Consider the following 25,022-nt stretch of genomic DNA (forward strand, 5'->3'; position numbering starts at 1 on the left):
TCATGTTGATACTAACCTGGGGAAGAGCCTTTATGAACTTTACTTCAGTTCTGCAGAGCATCACCGAGGAGAAAACCCTTTCTTACCTGGGAATCCTGGAAATCCCCTTTCTCCAGGGGCGCCTGGAATGGAAATACCGGGCCATCCAGGTTCACCTCTGTCACCTTTCGGTCCAAGTTCTCCTGAGTATCCTGGGCGCCCTGTTTCACTTTGACCTTTATAGGAAAACAATTATGTACATAATGTCTAGAGTGAGTACAAATACAGATTTGCAGGATAGAAATGCCAGCTGTAGATGTTCCTCCTTACAAGGGTTGCCTATCACTGTTTTCTTTTGGATTTCCCTTGGGAGCTGGATACAGTTTTGTTGAGTACAGCCCTTAGTCATCTCTTTTGAAGAAAGTTATCTCTGCTTTAAGGCTGTTCTTCAGGGTTTATTTTATACAGTGTCATTATTACCTATAATTTGAAATGTAAACTGATTGCAGGGTCATAAATTTACTTTTCTATCAGTACAAATCTGTAATTTCTTGATAGATGGTGAGCACTCTGTTTTTTAAATACTGCTTCAAAAGCACCTTTTGAAAGCTGCAAATAGATCAGCGTAAGTGAAAAGCTGGTTCCTCTGAAGTTTGCACTACAAATCCCATTGACTTTAATGGGGCTGGGATTTCATATCTCCTTTCAATTTGTTAGTTTACCTTTTACATGTAAAAAACAAACAAACAAACAAAAAAAACCACCTCCTGCACCGAACATTTTCATTGTATAAATAGCCTTGAAATGTTCCAGCAAAACTATATGAGTAATGGAAGTTTTAAAGGTTTCTTCACAAATAACTACAGGTTTGTCATTAGGCACACTAGATTCTGTTTGAAAGGTTAGTTTGAGCCTTAATGATCTCTTCTGGGCAAGGCAAATATCAAAATAATATGCATTATTCCTTGTGCATTTAGTCATTCAAGAATGTATTTTCTGTTCCTCAAGGCAGTTTCTATTCTTTACCTGGAGCTCCTGCAGAACCTTTTTGACCTTTTAGTCCATCCAAGCCATCCAGTCCAGGCAGTCCAGGAAGACCTAAGAGGTATTGCAGGCATGAATGAGTGCCAAAATAATTCTTTAAAGCTGCAATTAAAAATTACGCATTTTTTGTTGACAATGCACTGTGGATCAAGGCAGGACATTTGCTGAGTTTGATTCCTATTGGTAACTGAAGAGATCAAGATGGCAGCACCCAGGTGCAATGTGAAAAGGAAAACCTGAAAATGGCAATCATAATACAGTTTTGTTTCAAAGTAACCAGAAAACGCACACTTTAAACCTTTAGGTACTTCTACATTGCAGCTAGCAGCAGGAAGCTCACTGTGGGCTGATTTACTCTATGCTGAACCTCGTGGTTGTGGCTAGAGTACTACTGCTGCCTGTGATTACCAACATTAGTCATCTTATCACTGCATAGCCCTGTAATAACCTACAGACTAGAATGAAGATCTACATAAAATTACTGGAAAAACAGAACTTCGTTACATTTTCTTTACATGAAGATAAATGTAAATGCAATTTAATCTAGCTGCACTAGAAAGAAGCAAATTTTTCACCTGTCTTCTTATTTTTCCTGGTCCTGCAGATTTCATGAAGGAAACCATGCTGTTTTACATCATACTGCTACAAAAATTCTTCAGCTCAACAGCAGAAAGTCTTTGAAAATACAGAATTAGACATCTGTAAGGTTGATCTTGACATGTTATAGCATATAGCAGCTTTGTTGCTAGCAATGTTCACTTAGATGACCAGATCATAAACTACTGTTTGTGCTAGTTGAAAATAATTTTTGCTTTATCATCTGAGCTTTTTTTTAATTTTTTTTTTCAATTTTCGAAAATCTACCTCAATTTTTCCTTATCTTTTGGAACTAATCTGAGATTATTTTTTTTGCAGTAGTTATTTGCCTGGTTTATTACAAATATTCCAGAACTGAGTCAAAAAGTCCGATTAAAAATCCTCTCTCAGCCTGATTATTATGGTTTTGTTTCTTGAGAAATAAATGAATTATGTTATGGTGCTCCTGTCCAGGCAAAACCAGAATTCAGCATTCAGCTACAATTTAAAACTGGAGCAATCACAAATTACAAAATGCAGGGTGAAATCAATTGTATTTTTATGGTTTCTATCTTAAAAGTGCTGAATGCTGCAATCTTTTTTAGTGTTTTCTCATACTTTGCTTTTTGTATAAAACTGGGAAGGCAAGATGGGGGCCCTATCAGTTGGATGTTTGCCAGGGAAATGAGAATGCAATATTTGGATCTGTTACTCATGCTAAGGCTGCACCTGGTGATAGGACCAGATTTGACAAAACTGATGGGTCACTTGGCAACAGGTTACAAAGATTTCAGACAGAGGAATAGAGTTGTGGCATTGTGACATTTCTCCTGCCAGAGTGGGACAGACTAGAGCGGATAGTGATCTGCAAGAAATGGAACAACACTGACAACTTGCTCTTGTTCTTTTTCTACCTTTGCTGCTTATCTCTAATTTCCTTCTTCTGCCAGTTCCTCTCCCTATGATGTAGGTTTCCCAGTCCATTTCCAGCATTTTTCTCCACAGTTCGGAATTATTTCTCTTTTTCCCTGTCTAGCCATTTCCTAGAATAGAAGATGTAGGTTCTCTGTTTCAGTTCCTGTGCTCGATCCCAGCATGTCGGCAGCATCAAAGTCTGCTGTTTATCCAGAGCATAAATCATAGACGAATTTATTGCTGTACTGTGCACATATGAATGGAAATATTTTTTTCATTTGTTTCTAAACCGGTCAAATTTGGCAGGGATGAACTGCCATAGGAACACTAACAGGAATGCCCTTCATCATATGGTTCACCTGCCAAATTTAAACATCCTTAGTTCAAAGATGGGGTCTCCTGAGAAAGGACAAATAAAAGTTCACTAAGGTTCTTTAATAAATAATAAATATAAATCTTGGAGCTTTATTCTCAGAAAAAGTGCCAAATTATTGTTGTTAAAATATAACAAAGGAATGGCATCCAAATCAGCCAAAAAACAACAACAACAAACTAAACAAACAAAAACAGCCAACAGCAAACACTGGTCTGGGAAAATTTAAATCCAAAAGGTTGTTTGGAAACCCATAACACATTGATGATATACTCTGTAATACCCTTTTATAGTATGGGATACTCCTAACCCAACCTGTAGTATCTTCTGTGCCCTTAATTCACTGCTCTTAAGTTTCTTAAGTTTCAGTCCTGCTTTCTGTAGCCAGCTTGTCTTGAAAATATTCCCATTTTCAAATTTATGTGAGAGCTGCATGCCAATCCAGGGAACTTAACGGTGGTATTTTAAAATGATTATGAAATACTAACAACATTTGGCATCCTGTCCACCATTTAAAACTTTTTTGATCTTTAGCTTATTCAGTCAAGATTGATGGCTTGGTTTACTTGCTTTCCAGGGAATTTCTGACACCTTTGCCAACAATCCATTATAATATCAGCACTTGTATTTCTAGATTTTTGGATTGCTCTAGTCCCATACTTCTAGGTACAGCTGAATTGGCTGACCTACGTATGAACCACTATTCTGCATTTTACAGCCCAATTCAGCTTTTACTCACACAAGTAATTATGCCGATGTTCTCAATATTACTTGCTTCATGAGGGATTACTCACACAAGTAAGACTTGCCAGACTGAGCCCTTAACTAGTAAAACTGCCTCTGTAACAAAGAAAATGTGATTATGCTTTGGTTAAAAGCCCTTTAACTACATTTTTTAATCTAAAAGTTCTTCAGGCACGAGACATTTAATGTAAATGAGAAGCAATTAGACTAACAAGGCTGTGTCCTTAACAAGGAACGGCCAATTAACCATTTCACATCTAATGGTAGCTACATTATTTATTAAAAACAGCATATGATATATTCTCCAGTAGAACTGGAATACTAATTCCATTCAGTTTTCATTACTGAGTATAATTTCAAGGCTGTTAACCTTCTTTTCAACTTGGCTGGTAATATATAGGATCCTAAGGCAGGCAAGCCACTTGGTCTCTAATGAATTTCTATTTGGAACAGAACTTTTCCCTCTGCAGCACATGTGTTAATTTGTTATGTTTCCTTCGCGGGACTTGGGATAACTTCTGTGTAATAGAGAAGTGTCTGACCACTCATGGCAAGATGGAACGAGTCCATCTTTTTACTAAGAAGTTTTCAGCAGACAAATTTTTCTCTCTCAATTTAGACATCCCTGTCATTGCAGATTTCTGCCTTTGTTACAGCAAATACTGTTTGCAACAATGAAATGTTCTCTTGCAAATTATGCACCAGCAAGCAGTCTGTCACAACAGCTTAAAGCAACACCCTTTACTTTCTGCAAGTAATCTGAAACTTCCATTTTTCATTTAAATTTTCAGTAGTTTTTAAGAAACCTTCTCAATTTATCCTTAGTCTGAATTTGAAGTGAATCTGTTGTCCTCCCTAGCCATTTTTCATGGTCACATTTATTACTTTACTATGGTATCTGTATATCTATCATTAATATTCTTCTTTGCCCAGGATCTGGTTAGGAAGCTCATTATTGCAGAGAGGGCATACAAATTTTGTAGTTGATTATCTTTCTTTATAAAACATTATTGTAGCTTATGATTTCAATATTAACTTTTACTATACTCAGAATGGCATACTGGCTTCCAACAACTATACAGATGAGCTGCTGTTCAACCCAAATGTAACAATCGTTATTAAAACTACAATTTCAGATTTTGGTGAAATATTCCTACATAAAATCCACCATATATATATATATATTTATTTATTTTTAGAAAATCAAAACAAAACAAGTTATCTTATGATCACAGTTTGTTGTGGATGAAACTGTCCACAGCATTCTGTTGTTTTTGTAGAGGAACAGTGGCACTCCATGGTGAAAAGGTAGAACACAGTGTAATTGAAGTTAAAGTGAAACATCTGAATTAATGCAAACTCCTTCTCCTTTCCTTAACTTCTGCTATCAGTTACATTAGGAGAGCCAGAATCTGTTTCTTTCTTCTTCTTGACTCATTTTGGATCATAGTCCAATTTTGTGAGGTAGCATTTGTTATTTTTTATATGGTATTAACATATGGTGATGTCACATTACCAGTAGAACTACACCGTATGCTGTTTACCTTTCCTGCCCTGCGATCCAGCTAATCCTCGCAATCCTGGAGGTCCCAAAAGTCCTTGTTTCCCTTTTTCTCCAGGTTCTCCTGGCAATCCTGGAGGACCTGGAGCTCCTGAGAATGGAGGAAAAAAAAAATCCTTGACTATGCACATCCATTGAACAGTTATTTATTTATTTTTTTTCCCTACACAATTTAGCACACTATATTATTCAGAGGTACCTGGAAGCATATGGGACTGCCTGAAGAACTGATGTATCTGCTGTCAAACTCTGAGCTAGCTCTACTGCTGCTGTCTACAAATACTGAAATAACTTTCAGTACAAGCCTTATACAACCTCTCCTTTCTATAGCCTTCTCAACAGAGGTGCCTCCTCAGCTGTGTTTTCCTGATGCCTACCCCTTTTGAGCTATTAGATCACACTAATTTTAAAACTTTGACATTACCTGGAAATCCAGGTATTCCTGGGTATCCAGACTCGCCCTTGGATCCTAGTCTTCCAGGTTGTCCTTGGATACCTGCTGAACCCTTCTCTCCAGGTAACCCACAGAATCCTTTAAAAAATATATAAAATATAAAAGTTCAGTAAGATTTTTCTGTGTTTGTTTTTGTTTTTGTTTTGTTTTGTTTTCAAATCCTGCAGGCCCTTGCATCTATTTATTAGCAATGAATTACAGTGATATCTCTGATGATATCTGAAAGAGCAGAAATGGCTAGCAAGAGATAGACAAGACAGGTATTCTGGGAGGTCTTGGGGTATTCTCCAGTGCTGTACTAGACAATACCAGTCTCTGTCTCTTATGTTTGTGCTAGCCATATTGCACACTGTGATGCCACTCCAAGCCCAGGGCTTCTAACTGTGCAAAATACAACTCAATGCCTACAGAAAATAGAGCTCCCTCTCCACTAACAAAGCTTACAGAAAATTCCTTAGGTCCATTTTTTTCTTTAATCAGACGGAATTACCTGTTAATCCTGGGTCTCCAGGAGGCCCTTTTTGACCACGTATACCAAGCAGAAGAGTTGGGTCACCTCTCTTGCCTGTTAAGGTACAGTGACTTTCATTTGATACAAGTATTATTTTCATCCATGAATACAAAGCTGGACAGTTTTTTAATATCTGATAATTTAGTCATAGATATAACAACTATAAAAGGGAATGAGAGAACACAAAAATACTTTGGCACATGGAAATTAGCAGACAGCTCATCCTATCATGAAGTACTAACTCAGCTTGTATTTAATATGACTCCAGTCAATATTCATGTAAATTTCCCACTAAGGAGAAAAAAAGGGGGGGGGGGAATTTTTCCAATACTGACAGCATATACTGAATATGAAAGATAGCATAAATTCCCTATGATACTTTATTAAACACAAAGAGCTCCTTACATAGGTTTGTTAGAATTTGCACAATCCGTACAGCATGAGTCCATTTACTCAGTAAAGACCTTTTAGGGACTAACTGGGGACTTTAAGCCAGCACAGCAACTTCTGTTTGCCCTGAAAGTCTTTTTTATCAGAGAGTCGATAATTGCAAGTGATTTTGTCTTATATTCTCTGTACAGACCTTTATTCTTTGCTTTTTTTTTGGGGGGGTGGGGTGGTGGGGGGTGGGGAATATATTCCCTGGCTGAGAAGGTGTTGAATATTTGAAGAAATGCAAACTGTAGCTGAGAAAAAGAGCTTATCCCGTCCCCTTGACATTTTTTTTTTCCTGGCAATGATTTTATTATGTTATTTATTAGTAATGAAACCACGCTCCAAGGAAATTTGAAATATCATGGACGACACCATTTTGTATTTTGTTGAAATATTAAAAAAAAATCTAAGTATTATAAATTTGTCAGAGTAATCTCTACCTACACAAAAAATACAGATACAAAACTTCATCTTGTGAGCAGAGTAACTTTGCTTACATGGGTACAACCTTTGCCTGATTTTTGTTACTTTCAGATGTTACAGGAATTAACAATCATAGCCTAAATTGTTGGAAAATAAGTGATGTAAAAGTAATGATAAATCCTGCTGTACTATTTTAAAAACTATCTATCTGCATAATACCATAAATAATTGTATTTTCTCTCATTTTGTTTAACTGTTTTTACAGATATGTAAGTTTGTACTTTTTTTTTTTTTGGAGTTTTGAAACTCCATGAATTCTGATAGTTTTATCTTCTAAATTAATAAAAATTTTGTTATAAATGTATTAAAATGCAAATTTTGCCTTCATGTCAGACTTGTTTGTAATGCTATTCATGTTTGAATTATGTTCACTTCTGTCCTGTTTTCTAATGTCTAGTGAGTACTCTCCATATATGAAAGCATATATAACATAACGCTATGGATCTTTACAAAAGCATGTTTATATGAACCTTTAGATCCTTTTGGGCCAGTCAGTCCTGGGTTTCCAGGCATTCCTGGTAAGCCGACATCACCCTGATAAACAGCAAAAAATATATATATTGATTTATGATATTCATAATAGGAATGATCTGTAAGAACATTTGGTTCTCATATGCTAGTAAACAGACCAGAAATCAATACAAATAGCAAAACTGTATCTTTAGCTCAACAGAAAAGCATTTTGTTTGCTACATCAAACACTGACCATTAATACTTCCAAGAAACTCTAGATTAGAATTGCTAATAATTTTGAATGTGTTTATGCTAACACTTGGCTTGAACATCTTGAATTCCTCACAGATGGCTTGAGTTATTTGATATAAAAGGTACCACAACAGCATACCAAATATTACTGAGTTTTACCCCCAATTTTACTATAAATATTAATGAGAAATATGTTGTGACATTACAGTAAAAATGTAAAGATTTCTCTATTTTTCTTTTAAATAATGACCTATGATCAGCAAAGAAGATTCTTTCTTCAAAGAAATATAACACAAAACAAGCTAAGCAAAGATATGTCCCTACACCAAAAATGAACTGTGATTTGTTTCATGTAATCTCATTGCCTATCTACCTAATGCACAAGCTAGTGAAGAATGTAACCTCATACCCATATAGGACATGTGTTTTTGTATATTTGTTCTGGAGCAATATGGCTTCTCTGGTTTCTGTTTGGTGCAAGCTGTCTGTATGGGCACAGGTCTTTTTTTTTTTTCCTTGTCTGTTGGTTTGGCAGCTCCTCATAGCATGATATAAAGAAGAAGCCATATTAACTTCAGTCCTGTGCTGTTCTAATTAGTGAAGTATAGCCTGAACTTCCACCAAGTGGCAGCATAACAAAATCACAACATGCTGCTGGGAGAGACGCCCTTTGTTGACCCTGACTATAGCTTCTGCCAAAATGTAATTGAAGCATCGACAATCTCCTCTCAGGAGGAGCATCTATTGGGTAAGTACAATACAGGCATCCATCGTATTTCTTGGAGTTGGTAAAGATGTAACTGTAATTTCTGTGGCACTGTTACTTCCAATTTACCTGGTCACCTGGTTGTCCTTGGAACCCTGTCATTCCTTTGAAGCCCTTTGGTCCTGGGAAACCCTGTAATCCTGGAAACCCCATCAGTCCAGTGTCACCATGGTCACCTGGCAGTCCTGGGACACCACTCTTCCCTGGAAATCCTGGGGCACCTCTGAAACCAGTATTGCCTTTTTCACCTGAAGTTAATTGCAGAACAAGATAATGACCAATATGGTCAAACAATTATTTGACCCTTATCTTGAATATGGCTATGCTTTCACACTTCATGTATTGCCTTAGTAATTGCTCAAAGAAACTAGTTTGCTACCTTAAGAATCTATAAACACAGTAAGGTAGCTGGATATTACTGCAACTATCAATCCAAACACACCATTTATTATGAAATCAGATGAATGTGTGTGTGCACAGCTTTATGTTATGAACGTACCTCTTTCACCTCTAAATCCATTCTCACCAGGAAAGCCTGGCTCTCCCTTTTGTCCTTTCTCAAGCCGAATGTTAATGGAGCCACTGTCTCCTGGAGGTCCTCTTTCACCTTTGAACCAAACATATGGAATGTAAGTAAATCCTTATAAATGACACATCCTGAAAATTAATTTTTACTGAGGACTTCTCTACCAGAGGAAGCCTTGAAATACTAATACAGATACCAGTTGTTTGAGAAGACTCACTGCTAGCAAAATTCATTTTCTTTTGCTTGCTTTTTAGTTAATTCAGGAGTAACTCAGCTGATATTAAATCAGAATTACTTCCTGGTTGTCTGGAATAAGGAAGTTAGCAATTTTACTTTCCAGTCTACACTGTATTGTCTGTGACTGAATACACCTTGGAAATGGTTATTCTCTTTTCCATACTAATGTTCATAAAGATGACTTCTTGTATGTTTTAGATAGATTGAACACAGACAATATGACAGAAAACTTTTAAAATCTGGTTTCTCATATGTACAGGACAAAATTCAGGGTTTGTTTGAATGAGTGATTCTTATGTGTGTTTTGATTTACAGTGGTAAATGTATCCACTGATTTCTATGCCATTAATTTTTCTTTAGTTTTCGTTATGCATTCATAAAGGACAAGAGCTGGATTTAGTATCTCTGAAAACAAGTGAATATACACTTATACCAAGCAGAAAATGTAAATCTATACCAAACATAGTCTTAACAAAACTAATCATAGAAATAAATAAAAGTACAGAGTGAAGCAGATTTTTACAAACCTTTCATTCCCATATCCCCACATTCTCCACTAGGCCCAGATGGACCCATTTTTCCTTCTTCACCTTTAACACCAGAGATTCCCATTGGGCCTTGTGTTCCTGGGAGTCCTAGGAATCCTTGGGGTCCTTGGATCCCTTTGCTTCCTGATAATATTAAATGCTTTATTGACACACTCAGTCTGCTATGCTGTTGCTGTCAAATTCTAAAGAAGAGTATAAAGCAAAAGGTAGGAGGCTTACAAGGACTCGTAAGGAAATCATCATAGCTAGAGAGCCAATACTTGAAGCATGGCTTCATGCCAAGGTCAAACTTGTCTTGAAATCTAGATTGCCTTGAAGCAAACATCTACTCCTCCTGTACCACCCCCTCTCCCCCATAAATTAACGCTATTCTTATTACTAAAGCAGCTAACTCTCAAGATAATTGATGTTGCAAGTTGGAAGTTTTATGTTTTTTTCCCTTTCTTTTAATTTTCAGTGACATTTAGCTTTAGTTTAAATCTAAGCAAACCCTGTAATCTACACCCAGCTAACTAGGTTACTCCAGCCTTAGTGCACCTCAACTTTTGGACCAGCCATTTTCCTGTGAACGGTAAAGGACATATGATCTAAAATGAATGTAAATGCCCACTTCCAATGCTATTTTCATACCTAAGTACTTTTTTAAGTTTTGTGGCACAATTTCTCACATTTTCAGAAGTACTAGACACAATGTGAATCCATTTCTCCACTTACTCATCAGCATACATTCTAGATACAGAATACAATTACAGACTGCATCAGCAAAGGAAATAGCCTGCAGGTAATAAAAAGTATCTTGCTCTTATAACAACAAACTATTACAAATAGTTAGTAAATAATACACTGAAAAGTGTCAGTGTTGTAAAACAACCAGTGCACCAGCATGCATCAAGGTGTATCAACCTCTTTCCATCCCTTTGCTTTTATTATAAGAGAAAGAACAAAGGATTCTATTGTTCCTGATTCTGCCTTGCTGCAGGATCTTATTCTAGAAGCTGGAAAGGGAGGAGAGTGCAAAGTATTTCCTAGCTTTAAAAACAGTAAAAATAGCTCCCTGTACAAGAGATGCTACAGACGAGATGTTTTGCGGGATGTTTAACATACCTGTTTGTCCTGGGAAGCCAGGTGGTCCATTATCACCTGGAAGTCCTGGAAGTCCTCGGGAGCCTGGAGGACCTGGGGGGCCCCGTGAGCCAGGAGAGCCCTTGAGACCTTTGATTCCAGGTGGCCCAGCTAGGCCCCTATCTCCCTTCTGACCTTTAAAGCCTGGTAAGCCTGAAAAGAACAGTTTTTATTCTATGTATATAAACGTTGGAAAAGGATTCAGCAATTGTATCTAAAAAGTAGAAAGGGATAAATATCATCAAACATAGCAAAATGACTCGGAAACTTTGCCACCATGCTAAGTCCTGCCTCTGTCTAGATTCTCGTTTGGAATATTTTGTTTTCTTATATTTCTTTAGTCAGAGACGTATCAGTAGAAGTTCCCTGTGAAAAATCCCAACTTTTCATTGCTAAGTACTTTTAATATACATGTCTACTAACTCTCCTGAAGTAACATTTCAGCTTAAGAATAAGGAAGATAAAATTATCACAGCAATACCAGGAATTCAATTAAGTTACACAGGACAACAGAGTATAAGGTAATTAACTCTTCTCTTTATTACTTTACAGTAAACACATTATGATTTGGTCCGTTAAGGATCAGTATTTATGGGAAGGGATGGAGAGTTGGATGAAATCTGAGTTGAACATATTATACATTCCCCAAGTTATAGGAAATGTACAAAACACACCTCTACTAACGAGCAACCCCCATGGAAGTATTTGTCATACTAGCCACAAAAACCACATGGTTAAATCTGCTAGAAAAGACGTGCAAAGCTTAGACCTGTGAGGGATGCTACGTACCTTGAGGGCCTGGCAGGCCTATGACACCTCTGAGTCCTGGTGGCCCTGGTAATCCCATGTCACACAGTGGACCAGGGAAGCCTGGACAGCCGGGTGCTCCTATATCGCCTTCTGGGCCTCTAAAACCTTTAGCACCTGGAAATCCTGGAGTACCAGGCTGCCCTGGAAACAAACAAACAAACAAACAAACAAGCAAAAAAAAAAACATTGTAAAATCTTCCCCTTAAATTTCTCACTATCATTCAGAATTCCTAACTCCAATTTTGAAATTATATGTTCAGTAATTGGAATATCTCACTTGTCCTACAACTTTTACATACTTTGTGAAAACTGATCTTTTTTGCAATTTAGAATTGGCTGTTGTGGAGAGCTTCCTTCTTTAAAGAACAATTATTCAGCTCTAACCTATAGGTGAGGAGGGCTTATATTGTACAATATAATATTGTTCAGGATTATATTGCATAATTCTGGGCAAAGAATTTCACCTCTCTTTCCCTGCATGTTCTCCCACCTTTAGCCTGTCTTTCTAGATTTGAGTAAGCAATTTGAGGCAGGGACTATCTTTGTGTCTGTAGACCAAAGTAAGAGACCCTAAGCACAGATGGCCTGTAGGCAGAAAGTAACAGCAGTAACAATAGGAAGCTACGCTGTTACTGCACAGACTGGGGAAAGGCATCTTCCTCCTCCTGCAGTTCAGATCTCCTCAGTGGCTGATCAACCTTAACTGTGACAACGTGAATGTAAAAATATCGAATACCCTACATAGTCACCATTATGCAGACAGGATGCAGACAAGAGTAGGTTTAAATGTTATCACCAATAACCTCACTCAGACTTTCTCCTTTGACTATGTAGAAATGCTTCATAAAATCTTTCGTACCTTGAAGCCCAGGAATGCCTGGATCACCCCTTGCTCCTTGTGCACCAGGTGGTCCTGGCAGTCCCCTATTGCCTGGGATTCCTGGAGGACCATATGTAGTATCACCTGGAACACCTTTCTGACCGTCTGGGCCAGGTGGACCTGGAGCACCATTTTTACCATTAATGGTGGATCCTCTTTCACCTTCCTCACCAGGATCACCAGCTTTGCCTCGGAAGCCTGTTGGTATGATATCAAAAGTTGTTTTTTGTTTTTTTTTCAAAAACTGTGGAATATTAAAATGCAAATTTAACTAGAATTACATTATCAGTTCGCAAAGAAAAATATTATACAGAAAATTTCAGACTTTTCATTTACAGCTAATAATACGTGAAGAAAGAAGAAGATAATTATTCCTGTGGGAAGTGACCGTGATTTTTTCTAGGGCAGCACCTATCTTGTGTGTTATCATTTTTGTTCAATTCCTTTATTAAAATTATACTAGTTACTCTCAGTTTTCTGAGAAAATTTATAACACCAAATTTATTTCCTCCCTATACAATGAACTTCAGGTCACTGCAGTACCTGCTAGAAGAAAGGACAGACGCTGGTAAAGATTCCTCTTCTATTAGGTTTGGTTGAAATATAATTCTATTCCACCACAGTAGCTACTTTACCCTGTATATATGCATTACAGCTTGACCAGCATGTCCCCTGGACTGAGAAAAGCAAATTCACCTTCTGGCCCAGGGATTCCAGCTCCTGGTCTGCCTCGCTGGCCTTTTTGCCCATCAAAGCCATTTGGTCCAGGACGACCAGGCAGTCCTTTTAAACCCTTTGGTCCTGGAAACAGAAAGAAAAGAAGTCAAAACCCAATAGAGCTCTAAAATTTGTGACCTAAGGAAACAACATTTCATCTTTATTCCCTGCAGATTCATGTACTCTGAAGACAAGTAAACTCATACACTTCTATCATTTTAGACAAGATCCAACACCCAAGTCACAACCAAATCTATGGCTGCTGTTTTTTCTAAATGGAGTTGTACCCTAATCCATAAACAGCAGACTGCAAATCACCAGAGTAAATTAGGAAAAAAACATCTGTAACATTTTAACGTTAGAGGATAGCAACCTAGTTATTGACAAATTACTGGTAATTTGTCAAATATTAGTAACCTAGTAATTTGTAAATTTACAAATTTGCAAAATTAGTAACCTAGTAATTTGACAAAATTACAGTTGTCAAGTCACATTCTTCTGTGCTATCTGCTTCTGGAATCATGCAGTTGAACTCAATACACTAATCTCTGTTCTCTCATGTCTGTATGGAATTTAGCTACCACTCACAATGCTGATATCAAGGAGCTGTGTAATACCACATTGAAGGGACAACTTGAAAATCCATTTGTTCTGATCATGATTTTCTGTGGTATTTCACATGTTTCAGAGGTGATCAAAGCAATATCTGGACAGTTTCTGAATGAGTTCTTTGAATTTAAGTTGAACAAGGGAAGTAATAAGTATTGAGATTTTAGGGCTCACTTGCAACTTGCCATGTACAATATTATCTTAGAAATTACAGACTTGCCATATCTTTTGCCAAGCACACCCTTTTTTCCTCCTTATCATACCATCATGTAGCCATTTCTATGGAGGCAATCTGCACACATTTTGATCACGCAAATTGCAGCTGTCTAGCTCTTGGTTGTAAAAGATTATTAAATTCCTGTGCATTTGCTGTTTTACATTTTGAGACATCTATCTGTTGAAAAAACAGAATGCTTAGTGTATCTTTTTAGTATAGCTTCTTTTTTTAATTAGCAATTAAAACTCTATTTTTAATAAAAACAAAAATTCCCTCATTTGTAAACATACCTTGAACACCTTTAAAACCTGGGGGACCTGGGTTTCCAGGGGATGGTGATACAATACAGACAGTCTCACCTGAAGCAAGAGGGACAAAGAAATAGGTCTATTTGATTTTAGAATAAATAGTCTGAACATTTACTCTAATATTTCTGTGGAAATAACCAGCCAGATACGTAAAGAGAAAGGTCTGTTTACGTCTATAGTTATTTCCACATTATTTAAGGTTTGATGAGAAACTTAAAATGTATTTCTCTTGCCACTTATTTTGTACAGAATTTTGGTAATGACTTAAGTTGATGCAATACAGTTGCATTCTATAAAGACAAAGATTTTTTGTCTGTGTTGGCAGAAATTTGTCTTTACAATAGAGTCTGTTAAAAAAAAAAAAGAAAAAGAAATGGTATTTTCATCTCAGTTCTATGTACATTTCTGATTTATACATATTGACAATCAGTGAAAATATCTTTCTTTGGTAGGGAATTTTTGTAAACAAACAAACAAAAACACCATGCCTTAAGTATTAGTTGTCTTTTCCTGCTCCTTCAGCAAAAAAGCATTGCCCTGCAAATCCTTATACACAGGAGTAGCCTTCACTCCAGCAATTAATTCCTCTGGTAGTGTGCAAGTAACACAATTCAGGTTCAAGGCCCCTTGAGATTCATATAGTCACCAGTGTGCGCTGCTAAATGCTGACAGTTTTGTACCTTTCAGTAGCCATGCTTCATGGGACCACTGAGCTTGCCAAAATTGATTTTTACTATAAATGAATAACACTGTATAGAATACATATGAAGCTGTAATGGATGCTATCAAACATGCTTTTTCATTGCTTGGCTTTTAAAGTAAATATTCAAAATTACCTTTCTGACCCTTTAGACCAGGTGGCCCAACGCTACCAGTATCACCAAAGTCTCCAGGGGTACCTCTGACTCCAGGAGGGCCAGGAATCCCCAAACCTGGCAATCCTATTGGTCCTTTTACTCCAGGGAGTCCTGGGACTCCAGGGATTCCTTTATCACCTGGCACTGGTATTCCAGAATCACCCTAAAAGTAATAAACTGTTAATAAGAAATAGCATAACCTGATTCCTTTCCTCTCTTTGATTATCAAAAGCCACATTAGAAAATTAACTGGAGAAACTCTGGTCTTCATGTAACTATATGACATTATTAGTTTTAAACATTCAAAGGCAATAGGAACAGAGGGCAGATTTTGTTTCTTCCTGATCCCATAATATTGACACAGTACATGCAGAAGTTATGTCTAGAAATAACAAAATAAACAGTAGTATTTCCAAGAAAATCTTTTTTATCAATGGATACTAAGATTTTTGATCTAGGCTAACAGAAAATGTTGAAACTGATTAATCTGCTACAAATTTGGAATACGATGACAGTTTTCATTAAGAGCTAGCCTTTCTTAAGACACTATATTAACTGACATAAAAAAAAAATAAAAATCTTGAGAAAGTCAAACTTACCTCAGCTCCTTTCTCCCCAGGCAATCCTAAATCCCCATCTCTGCCGTCATTACCTCTTTGGCCTGGAAATCCTGGAACCCCAGTAGGACCTCTTTCACCTTTTATTCCTTAAAACAATTTAAAAGGTATAATATTTACAGCATGTTTTCTTATTTATTTTCTGCTTAAATAAACACAGGGTAATCATTCATCATATCTGGATCTGTATGGCAATTTTCAGTTCTTGAATTCTGGTTTCCTAAATGAGGTAATTTAGGTTTAGGAAGGCAGTACGTAGTTGGACACCTCGTGGAACAACTTGGTCTCTGTAAAAGATGTGTTTACAGGCATTGGAAGAATGTGGCTTCTGTTCATGTTATATACAGAGTGAAAACATTGTGCTATTGAAATCGACAGAGTTTGATCCTTAATTTCAGTGAAATCAGTATGCACAAATATTCCCAAAAGGTTTTAATTGTTTTATTTTTTTCTTTCTTTTCTCTCCAGATTTCTCTTGGACTGATATTTATTAAAATGTAATTTTTGCATAAAGGACAATAGTACTATTCTAACCCAAAAATTCATTTTGCTGTGTCAAGAAATTCTTTATAAATAAACAGCAAATGCTTTGCCCTTCTCCAATGCCTGTAAATAAACACAGGCATCCAAAGCTAAACTAACTTTTCACAAACAATAAGACAGACTTTTTTTTTGTTTCAATAATTAATGTAGCATTTGTAACTAAGCTTTCCCATCACATTACTGTAATTTGCTGTGCTCTTTCTCTTTTGGTTTTGCAAATTATAACCATAACTGTGGAGAGTTTTTGATCTATTTAGTTACAAGAATTTCAGTTGTGCAACTGGTGGCCTATTGTTTCTTTTCAATGCCTGCTCAAAAGCAATTTTTCAGAAAGAGGAGTAGGAATTCAAACGGCCACTGAGATTGTGAGTTTTTCCCAAGAATTTTGGTTGTTTAAGTGGAAATAACAGCTGGGATACTGACATATGACACTTCAGGAGGTGCCTTTTTATATGATAATATTTCTTCATACTTTCACAGTGATTGTATTCTGCTTAGTCTTTGCTACACAGACCTCTGTAAAACCCTGATTATCCGTTGAATGATACAAAGTCATTTGTTAGCATTAATATCAATCTGTTACAACTAGTTTATGGCTGAACTATTAAGTAAAAAGCACAAAAAATTGTGTTGACCTTGTGTTGAGCAAAAAGAAAATGAGAGATTGTATCAAGCAAGCAGTCTTGGTTATATGTGACCTCTAGGTTTCAGTAACTTGCTAAATAATGACTTAAAGAGCAGATGAATGTGTCTGTCTCACACTATATAAGGCACTGGGTAGGAAACAAAAAGGATAAAGGATAAAAAATGTATTTACCTTTTATTCTAACTCTTCCTAGGTCACCCTTTTCTCCTTTTTCACCATGTTGTCCAGCAGAACCAGGTGTCCCCTTACCATTGACAACACCAGCACCACCAAAAAAAAAAAAAAAAAAAAGTCATTTAATCTCCAGAAAAGAAGCAGTACGGGAATTGAGGGGAACATTACTTGTCTCTTGCTCTTGCATTGTTTCCCAAACCAGACTAATTAAGGTAACAAGCCAACAAAGCAAAAAACTCACTGTTTTATCTCTTTTGATATCTATAAAGAGTTGTGGGAATGGCACCTGACATTTTCAGCCTGACTGCCACCAAATGCAAACAGATGCAACTGTGTGAAACCAAGTAACACTGGAAGAATTGGGTCCATGGCCTCATTCAGCTGTGACTGAAAATGCAAGAATATTAAGATGCAAACAATTAACAATTCATAAACTTCCCACTGCAGATTTTGACCCATGATTCACCAAGGCTAAGGAAGAAGGAAATCTCTCTGGAGTGTTGTGACTGCTGGATGAGGCTGCCCTCGTGCTACTGAACGTGGCAGTTGGTTAAGTGCTGCTTTTTTGCTAAGTGAAAGCCCACAACGCTGCCAGTATAAAATATCATCTGCATCTAGTTTAGTACTTGGTGTTGTCAGAATAGTCTATTACTTGCCAGGTTTAGAGAATGGAAAAAATGCTTTTCTTCACTCTTCTGCTGATTTGTGCCCTCGGCTCTCCGAACAGTCTGGATTGCATATCACCTTGCTGTGAGAGTCCGATTGTGCAACAGGATATGTGGGTAAATACATTTTACCTTGTTTAGTTCACACAAGTAAAAGGCCACTAAGGTTGTAAAAATGGGTTATTGTTTAGCCATTCCTCTAAATGTATGAAAAAGAGTTCTGCCATCTAAAAATCCCAAACAACTCCCCCTTGCCCTCCCACCAACCCCCCCCCAAAAAAAGCAGATGCTATAAAGCTAAGCATATCCAAATATATTTTTGAAGAAAGTGATCTCATGCACACAAGCAGCTATTTAAAAAAAATCTCTACTTGGCATCACTTTGCTATGCAGCATCTTAGATGGACATTTTTAAAAACGTATGTTTTTTCATGAAAAACTGCGTTTCAGATTTGTTAACACTAGAATGGAAAAATGAACATTATATGCTGATATCAAATGATTTAGTACACAAAATCTTTACCACCTAAAAGTTAATTCAGTTTCTTTTCTTGAGGAACTTGAAATGAAATTATTATATTGCTAGGAACCTACTCAAGCAAATGAAAAGTCTTTGTATTCATGGAAAGTTTTCTTCTAAGGATTATTAAATGAAGGGCAAAATCTTGATTCCACTTCAGCTTCATTGCTAATACATGTGTTATAAAGGCATTGCCTATAGCAGCTGATCCATATGAAGAACAAACTTTGACTGAGTAGTGACTAAAAATGGGAGATTATAAAGTAATACAGAACAGTAAAAGGATAAACAAAACTAAAACTGTAGCACTGCCTTTTAGGCTCTTTGGGAGTGAAGACTGTATTTTGTTCAGACCACCTCATCAAATAAATGAAGCATTTCAATTAAATCGATAAAAAAAAAAAAAGGAAAAAGAAAAAGAGAGAAAAAAAAGAATAAAGAAAATGACTTGAAATGTCAGAATAAAACCTAAGGTTTGTACACACGCATAACAGAGAGACATAGTTGTTGACTTAAAATACATCTCGATTGGAAGACACCATGCAATTCTTTGTCTCGATAACATTTTGTTGGAAACACTTTCATTTGAACTCACTGAAAAATCATCTCCTGTCGAGGAATTTGTGCATTGTTTTCAAGAAAAAAATAGGTATTTGAAAATAAAAGTAAAAACAAGTCAAAAACAAAACAGGATTAACAAACACAATCTTTCCTAAACCTCCTGACGAACCCATCTACACAGCACAGGATTCTGTCCCCCACCGTAAAACTCTTCCCACTGCCACAATCTGACAAAAGCTAAGTGCATCCTCCCACAAGACTGTAATAAGCAAAAGTAGATAAAACTTTTACATGATTTTCCAAGTCAGTTCCTCCACCACTCATCTTAAACGCCTCCTCTGTGCGTGACCAGTTGATGTTACTTATTTACTGAAGCTCATACGAACTACTCACAGGGAGCCCTGGTGATCCCATTGCACCAGATAAGCCTGGATCACCCTTTTCTCCGTGTCTTCCAGGGTAACCCATTTGTCCTTTCCTTCCTTGAGTACCCGGAGGTCCTTGTATACCACGGGGACCAGGAGGACCAGCACTACATGAGCAGAGGCCTTGGTTTCCTATGTAAATGTATTAAAATTACATTGAAACAGTTGCACAATACATAAAAAATACTTCCCTTTTTCTTTTCTGTATGTGTAGTGCACAAACTATTTTATCTCATTATGGCCTTCAAAGGAGTGAAACGTATCAGTACTTTTTCACAGTGTTGAGTAAGTGTTGTATGATATGACTGCTGATTTAGAAGCTGCTGCAATGTGAACAGACATTTAACTATACATTTTGATGGTCCTGATCCTACAAGCTACCATAAACTTCTGCTTGCAAATATAGGCCTGAGGTGCTGATCTGACAAAGGTCACATATTCAAATTATTGCTAGCCAGGCATACATACCTACCTTTTTCTCCTTTTTCACCTTTTCTTCCTGGAAGGCCTATCTGACCTTTTGCTCCAGGTTCCCCAGGGATCCCTCTGTCAGTACAAATTACACCTTTGAAAAAACAAATTGTACAGCTACTATATATCAGGTTGACTTTTTCCAAAGCTTAGGTCACGCGTTCTCCTCTCTCTTACCTTGTTAATCTCGTGTGAAAAAATCTAGAGATCTTAAGAAATGCTTTAAACGTTGTTGCTTACAGATCATACTACAAGAGTCAGTCTGGCTAGAGTTGATGTTGACACAAGTGTTTTTTCATTGCTACTATTTCTTCATTTTTCTGCTGCAGAATTTTACAGCTCATTTCTTTTATAAAGGATGCTGATTTGGGTTTCCTCCCCAGTGTACTATGTTTTTAACTTCAGGTGATATGTATTTAAGGACTTTTTTCACATGTTATTTTGTGGGTTTAAATTGGCCAAAAAACAAAGAAAATCTTGGTATCTTGGTGATTGACAGTGAATGGGAAACACATGTTTTCTATATCACATATAAAATTTGATATATCTGTAAAAGGCAATTCTCACTTTTTTGTTTGTAGAACCAACAAAAGCAATGGGTTTGCTAACCTAACCTTAACCCTAACCTTAATATGTAGAATGATATTTTCATGGAATAAATTGCTGTTGCACATACTAGGTAGTCCAGGTAACCCTTGCCTTCCTGGCTGTCCCGGTAGTCCTGGTGGTCCAGGATATCCAGGTCTTCCTGGAAGTGGTTCACCTGTTCCTGGCAAACCAGGATCACCATGGAAACCTTGAGGTCCTGGTGCCCCACTTAGTCCTGGCAGGCCAGGCAGACCTGTAAAGAAAGTAATGATATAAGGCCCAAACAACTTCACAGTAAGGATTAATACCAGGTGTCAAGAACAAAACTACAGACCATTCAGAACTGCCATGCAGAAGAGCTTCTGTACAATAAGCACTTAAATCTAAGTCTTCAGATATTTCAGGATTCCCAGGAAAAAAGTGCTTTCTGCTTTGTACATACAAATGCCCCTTCTCCTCCCCATTATCTCCTTTCCAGACATCCCAATTAAGGTAGTTGTTTCTTATAGAAAACAAAGTCAGCCACATCACTCCTCTTAGTATCTTTTTGTGATGGGGAACAAAATTTTGAGCACAACACTCCAGATACAGGCATACCATAGATTTACAGTGCATAGCAGCATTCTGCTTTGTTTTTTGTTCCTTTTCTAGTAATTCCTAAGGCTTATTTGGAATATTTTAGTTCCTTTTTGGCTACTAGCAAGTGCTGAGTTAGTATTTTTAGTGAACTGTTTGCAGAGCCCTAATCCTTACTGTTGGTGACTTACATGAAACAAGAAAAAAATAATTTTATTTTGGCTGTCTTATCTCCTACTGGTATATAGTTCATGTTTTATCCCCCAAATCTCTTACTTGCTCCATCATCTCCTGGTCTCCCCAGTGCGCCTGCAGGACCAGATGGCCCAACTGACCCCACATCACCAGCAGGACCTGGAAATCCAGGATCTCCTTGTGGACCTACACAAAATTTTAAAAATGTGAATTGAACAATGTATGCAATTGACAGTTTATATCTAAATTAGACTGCAACTGAAATTATAATTCAGAAACTACATAAAAGTAAAATACAGTGACCTTTTTTTTTTTTTTTGGCTTTATGAAACAGTTTTAAATGTGTGACAAATTTTAAGGTAGGAGGATTTGGTTGCTTTTCTATGGATTCCTGCCCATTTCACGGACACAGTTTTAAAACTTTGTCACTCAGTAGTAGTATCTTCATGGTATATATTTCAGAATACTGAGAAAAGTGTTTGCCCAAAATAAACACATGTAGGAATTAAAATAAATGCACATTGTATGCATATCTGACAGTGTTCACAGAAGGTCATTTCAGGATCATCCTACTTGAAGTTATCCAAATTTTTAAAAGTATATCTTCAAAATTTCTATAGTAAATAATTTTTTGTTATTTTTGAGTGATAAAGAAAATTTAAATCAGATATAAAGGGCTTCATTAAACTGGAAAAGCAAAATATTGGAACTAATTCTGTTGTCAAACAGCTCTGCAAAAGGACATTTTCTCTTAAGAATGTAAGAGTATTTCAGTATCTACTCACGCAGCATGCACATGATTAACTTTAAATGTTACTTGAGATATTAAAATTAAGCATGGGCTTAAATCTTTTGCCACATGAGCTGGAAACCCTCAGAAGCCAATGGGAAACAATTTTAATTGATTTTTGATTAGGCTACTATCAGCATTTCCTGCACTAGAAATGCAATTTATGGGAAATTCTTTGTTAAAATGTTCCTACAATACAGTTCCCTAACTGTGAGATGCCAAAACAAATCCCTTAAAGGCAGCATGCTTGGCTGCTCCCCACTGCCTCCTGCTGCGTAAGAAGTAAGAACTTCCACACATTATCACCAACTAGATAATAAAAATACGGATAAGGGAGATAGGATATAAAACAAATGCCTGAGGTTTTGATAGGAAGGCAGTGAAACCGACAGGTATTCTGTTAGGAGTACAAGTTCCAGACAGATAGGGAAAAGATGACAGAAAGTTGAGGGAGGAAGGAAAAGAGGGTACACATGTTCCCTTCTATAAATGTACATGAAATAAACACCAAGAGGTGTTTATTGATGGTACCAGCAGACACTGTTGCAGCTCTCAGGCACAGCCAGGCAAACAATGCTCGGAAATGTCTATTCTAAAGCATTAAAGTTATAGACTGAATTAATGAGTGATAATGCGATACTAAGGTAGAATTAATATATGACGATCAATCTTTTTTTGCAGGCAACCATGATTTACCTGTGCCTTTTTATATAAGGAATGTAAACTGAATGCTTCTAGGACCTCTAGGACCTCAGTACATGTTCAGATTAGGTAACGTACACAGCAAGATCAGCACTTTCCAAATACTTTGGTAGTTCTGGATGTACAACCACAGAACACATGCTTTGTCTGTTCAGAAAATCTAGAGGTAAGTTTGAGCAGATCATCTCACACTACCACAAATGTACTATTTAGCTCAAGAAATTTTAGATAAAAGTGATTTATCTCTATCTGCCCAGATTAGATTTCTTCAGGGGAAAACAAAACAAAACAGCATGTTCAGGGAATAGAGGGGGAAATAATGGCTTATGAAATTCTGAAATCTTTCATTTTTTATGTTTGCAGTACTCAGTGAAACACTGACGTAGAATGATAATAGCCTGGAACTTGAGTTAACACGGCTATTAAAAGCAGTGGACCTCAGTGATGAAATCCTGTCTGAATTAGCTTACCACAAACTTAAGAAGCAGGATTTCATCCCTGCTGTGAATGAGAGGTTTAATTGCTATCTAAGATCTGTGCGTTGTGGCAATTCTGAAATCAGGATTTCTAAATTACAATATGAAGTCTGATTGTTTTATTTACCATCCATTACCCAGCACAGGCTTATTTTTCAGAGCTGTTTCCTAAATATGCCTAGGTCCAATAACAAGGGATAGTCTGGCAGACCTAGCTGTGACTGTGTGCATAAAGATCTTTCAAGTAAACATTTAATCTGAAACATGTATGTTTACTGTAGTTCCAGTAAGATCAGTGAGACACAAACTCAGAATGTGGCCACCAGAAGTATAATGTTTTAGTATCTTGTTCCTAATGATCACTTTCTAAAAACACCTTAGCAAAATAGGTCGTACACACTTCACACAGCAGAAAGAGTAGTTAAAATTAGCTTTAACCTTTCATGGGAAGCAATGGAGTTCCAACAGCTCCAGGAGGACCTGGGGGCCCTTTTTCTCCAGGATCCCCCTGTAAGAATCCAACAGTAGATTTCACTGATAGATACAAATATGCAATGCCTTAGCATGCAACTAAAAATTCCAAAATGATGGGGTATACAGGGATGTGACCTATTCATATCACCTGGGCAAGACTTAAAATAATGATCTTTCAGAATAACTGTGACTTAATAATGTAACTATCACATATATCTGTTTGGGTTTTCAGAACTTGTAACTGTTGCATCTGATTTCTTTCACGTATTTTAAAGTTGAGTCAATTACAGTAAAATCAGTACCAAATCAGTACCAGTACCAATGAGATGTTTCAAATTAGCAACCAAGTTGTAATTATTTGCCTTAGAATTCCATACAAGAATTTGGAAATTACTTCTGCGATAACAGATGAGGATTAAGAAAACAAATTTCAGTTTGACAGATATCAATGAGAAGAGATACTCAAAATTCTTATAATAAATTGAAATCATCTGCGTTAGGGAAACATAAAAGTGCCTACTAATAGCAAGGAAAATCACTTTTGCTTGGAGGATTTCTAAATTAGCTTGGATTCTGATATTTAGAATTGCAAGTGAAGTGAACTTTAGGGAAGTCTTTTATGTGGCAAATTGTATTAGACTTTTTGCTTTGGTGTAGATTAGGAATCAACCCTGCTCTCTTCAGCAAATGGGAACAGAGGAAACAAGAATGTGAATCTGGGAACTGCATAGTTCTGTAGCATTCCTCAGGTTGGAGTTCAGGGCCTTTTAGGACACAGACAAGGAGAACTGAGACTGCAAAACTGGATGCCTATCTTTACACTAGTAAAAACAAGGAGTACATGCCTCTTTATGGGGTTTCCCTTTTTAAAACTGATATTTCTACGACATTTAAACAGTACTGGAGCTACCACTGATTGCTGGCCCCTTAATCTTTAGCTTTTGAATGGTCTTTTCCCTTTGACTGTAACTTGCTGAATGAAGTAACATAATTGTGTACTCTCTATTTTAATTAATAATGTAAACTTGTCTTCCCTAATGATTATAGGAGAGTTTTCTGTGTAGCAGGAAATAAAAAAATAAACCTAACATTTTTCCTCCTCTGATGAACTTAAATATTTTGAGATTTTAAAAATTAATGTAATGATGATAAAAACTAAAAAAGATTTGTGGAATAGATGCATATGGCCCAAGTCTTTTATGATTTGTATGTTTAACACTAG

General features: G+C 36.8%; 1 protein-coding gene across 5 annotated transcripts in view; it reads right to left on the reverse strand.

Moving 5' to 3' along the window:
* COL4A4 (collagen type IV alpha 4 chain) overlaps nucleotides 1–25,022 on the reverse strand; it is a 69,618-nt gene that overhangs the window by 14,406 nt on the left and 30,190 nt on the right. For all 5 annotated transcript variants that reach the window (XM_068691582.1, XM_068691584.1, XM_068691583.1 and 2 more), the window contains 22 exons: nucleotides 23,765–23,834; nucleotides 21,440–21,544; nucleotides 20,676–20,840; nucleotides 20,001–20,093; nucleotides 19,497–19,660; nucleotides 17,355–17,427; nucleotides 15,977–16,083; nucleotides 15,357–15,540; nucleotides 14,503–14,571; nucleotides 13,366–13,470; nucleotides 12,649–12,867; nucleotides 11,769–11,930; nucleotides 10,962–11,132; nucleotides 9,837–9,980; nucleotides 9,046–9,153; nucleotides 8,616–8,794; nucleotides 7,546–7,609; nucleotides 6,137–6,211; nucleotides 5,617–5,724; nucleotides 5,176–5,283; nucleotides 1,006–1,077; nucleotides 87–215 (listed from right to left, as the gene is read on the reverse strand). In XM_068691582.1, the coding sequence (XP_068547683.1) occupies nucleotides 87–215; nucleotides 1,006–1,077; nucleotides 5,176–5,283; nucleotides 5,617–5,724; nucleotides 6,137–6,211; nucleotides 7,546–7,609; nucleotides 8,616–8,794; nucleotides 9,046–9,153; nucleotides 9,837–9,980; nucleotides 10,962–11,132; nucleotides 11,769–11,930; nucleotides 12,649–12,867; nucleotides 13,366–13,470; nucleotides 14,503–14,571; nucleotides 15,357–15,540; nucleotides 15,977–16,083; nucleotides 17,355–17,427; nucleotides 19,497–19,660; nucleotides 20,001–20,093; nucleotides 20,676–20,840; nucleotides 21,440–21,544; nucleotides 23,765–23,834 (2,674 nt within the window). The remainder of the gene's footprint in view (nucleotides 1–86; nucleotides 216–1,005; nucleotides 1,078–5,175; nucleotides 5,284–5,616; nucleotides 5,725–6,136; nucleotides 6,212–7,545; nucleotides 7,610–8,615; nucleotides 8,795–9,045; nucleotides 9,154–9,836; nucleotides 9,981–10,961; nucleotides 11,133–11,768; nucleotides 11,931–12,648; nucleotides 12,868–13,365; nucleotides 13,471–14,502; nucleotides 14,572–15,356; nucleotides 15,541–15,976; nucleotides 16,084–17,354; nucleotides 17,428–19,496; nucleotides 19,661–20,000; nucleotides 20,094–20,675; nucleotides 20,841–21,439; nucleotides 21,545–23,764; nucleotides 23,835–25,022) is intronic.

This window comes from Anas acuta, chromosome 9, assembly GCF_963932015.1.
Source record: "Anas acuta chromosome 9, bAnaAcu1.1, whole genome shotgun sequence".
NCBI lineage: Eukaryota > Metazoa > Chordata > Aves > Anseriformes > Anatidae > Anas > Anas acuta.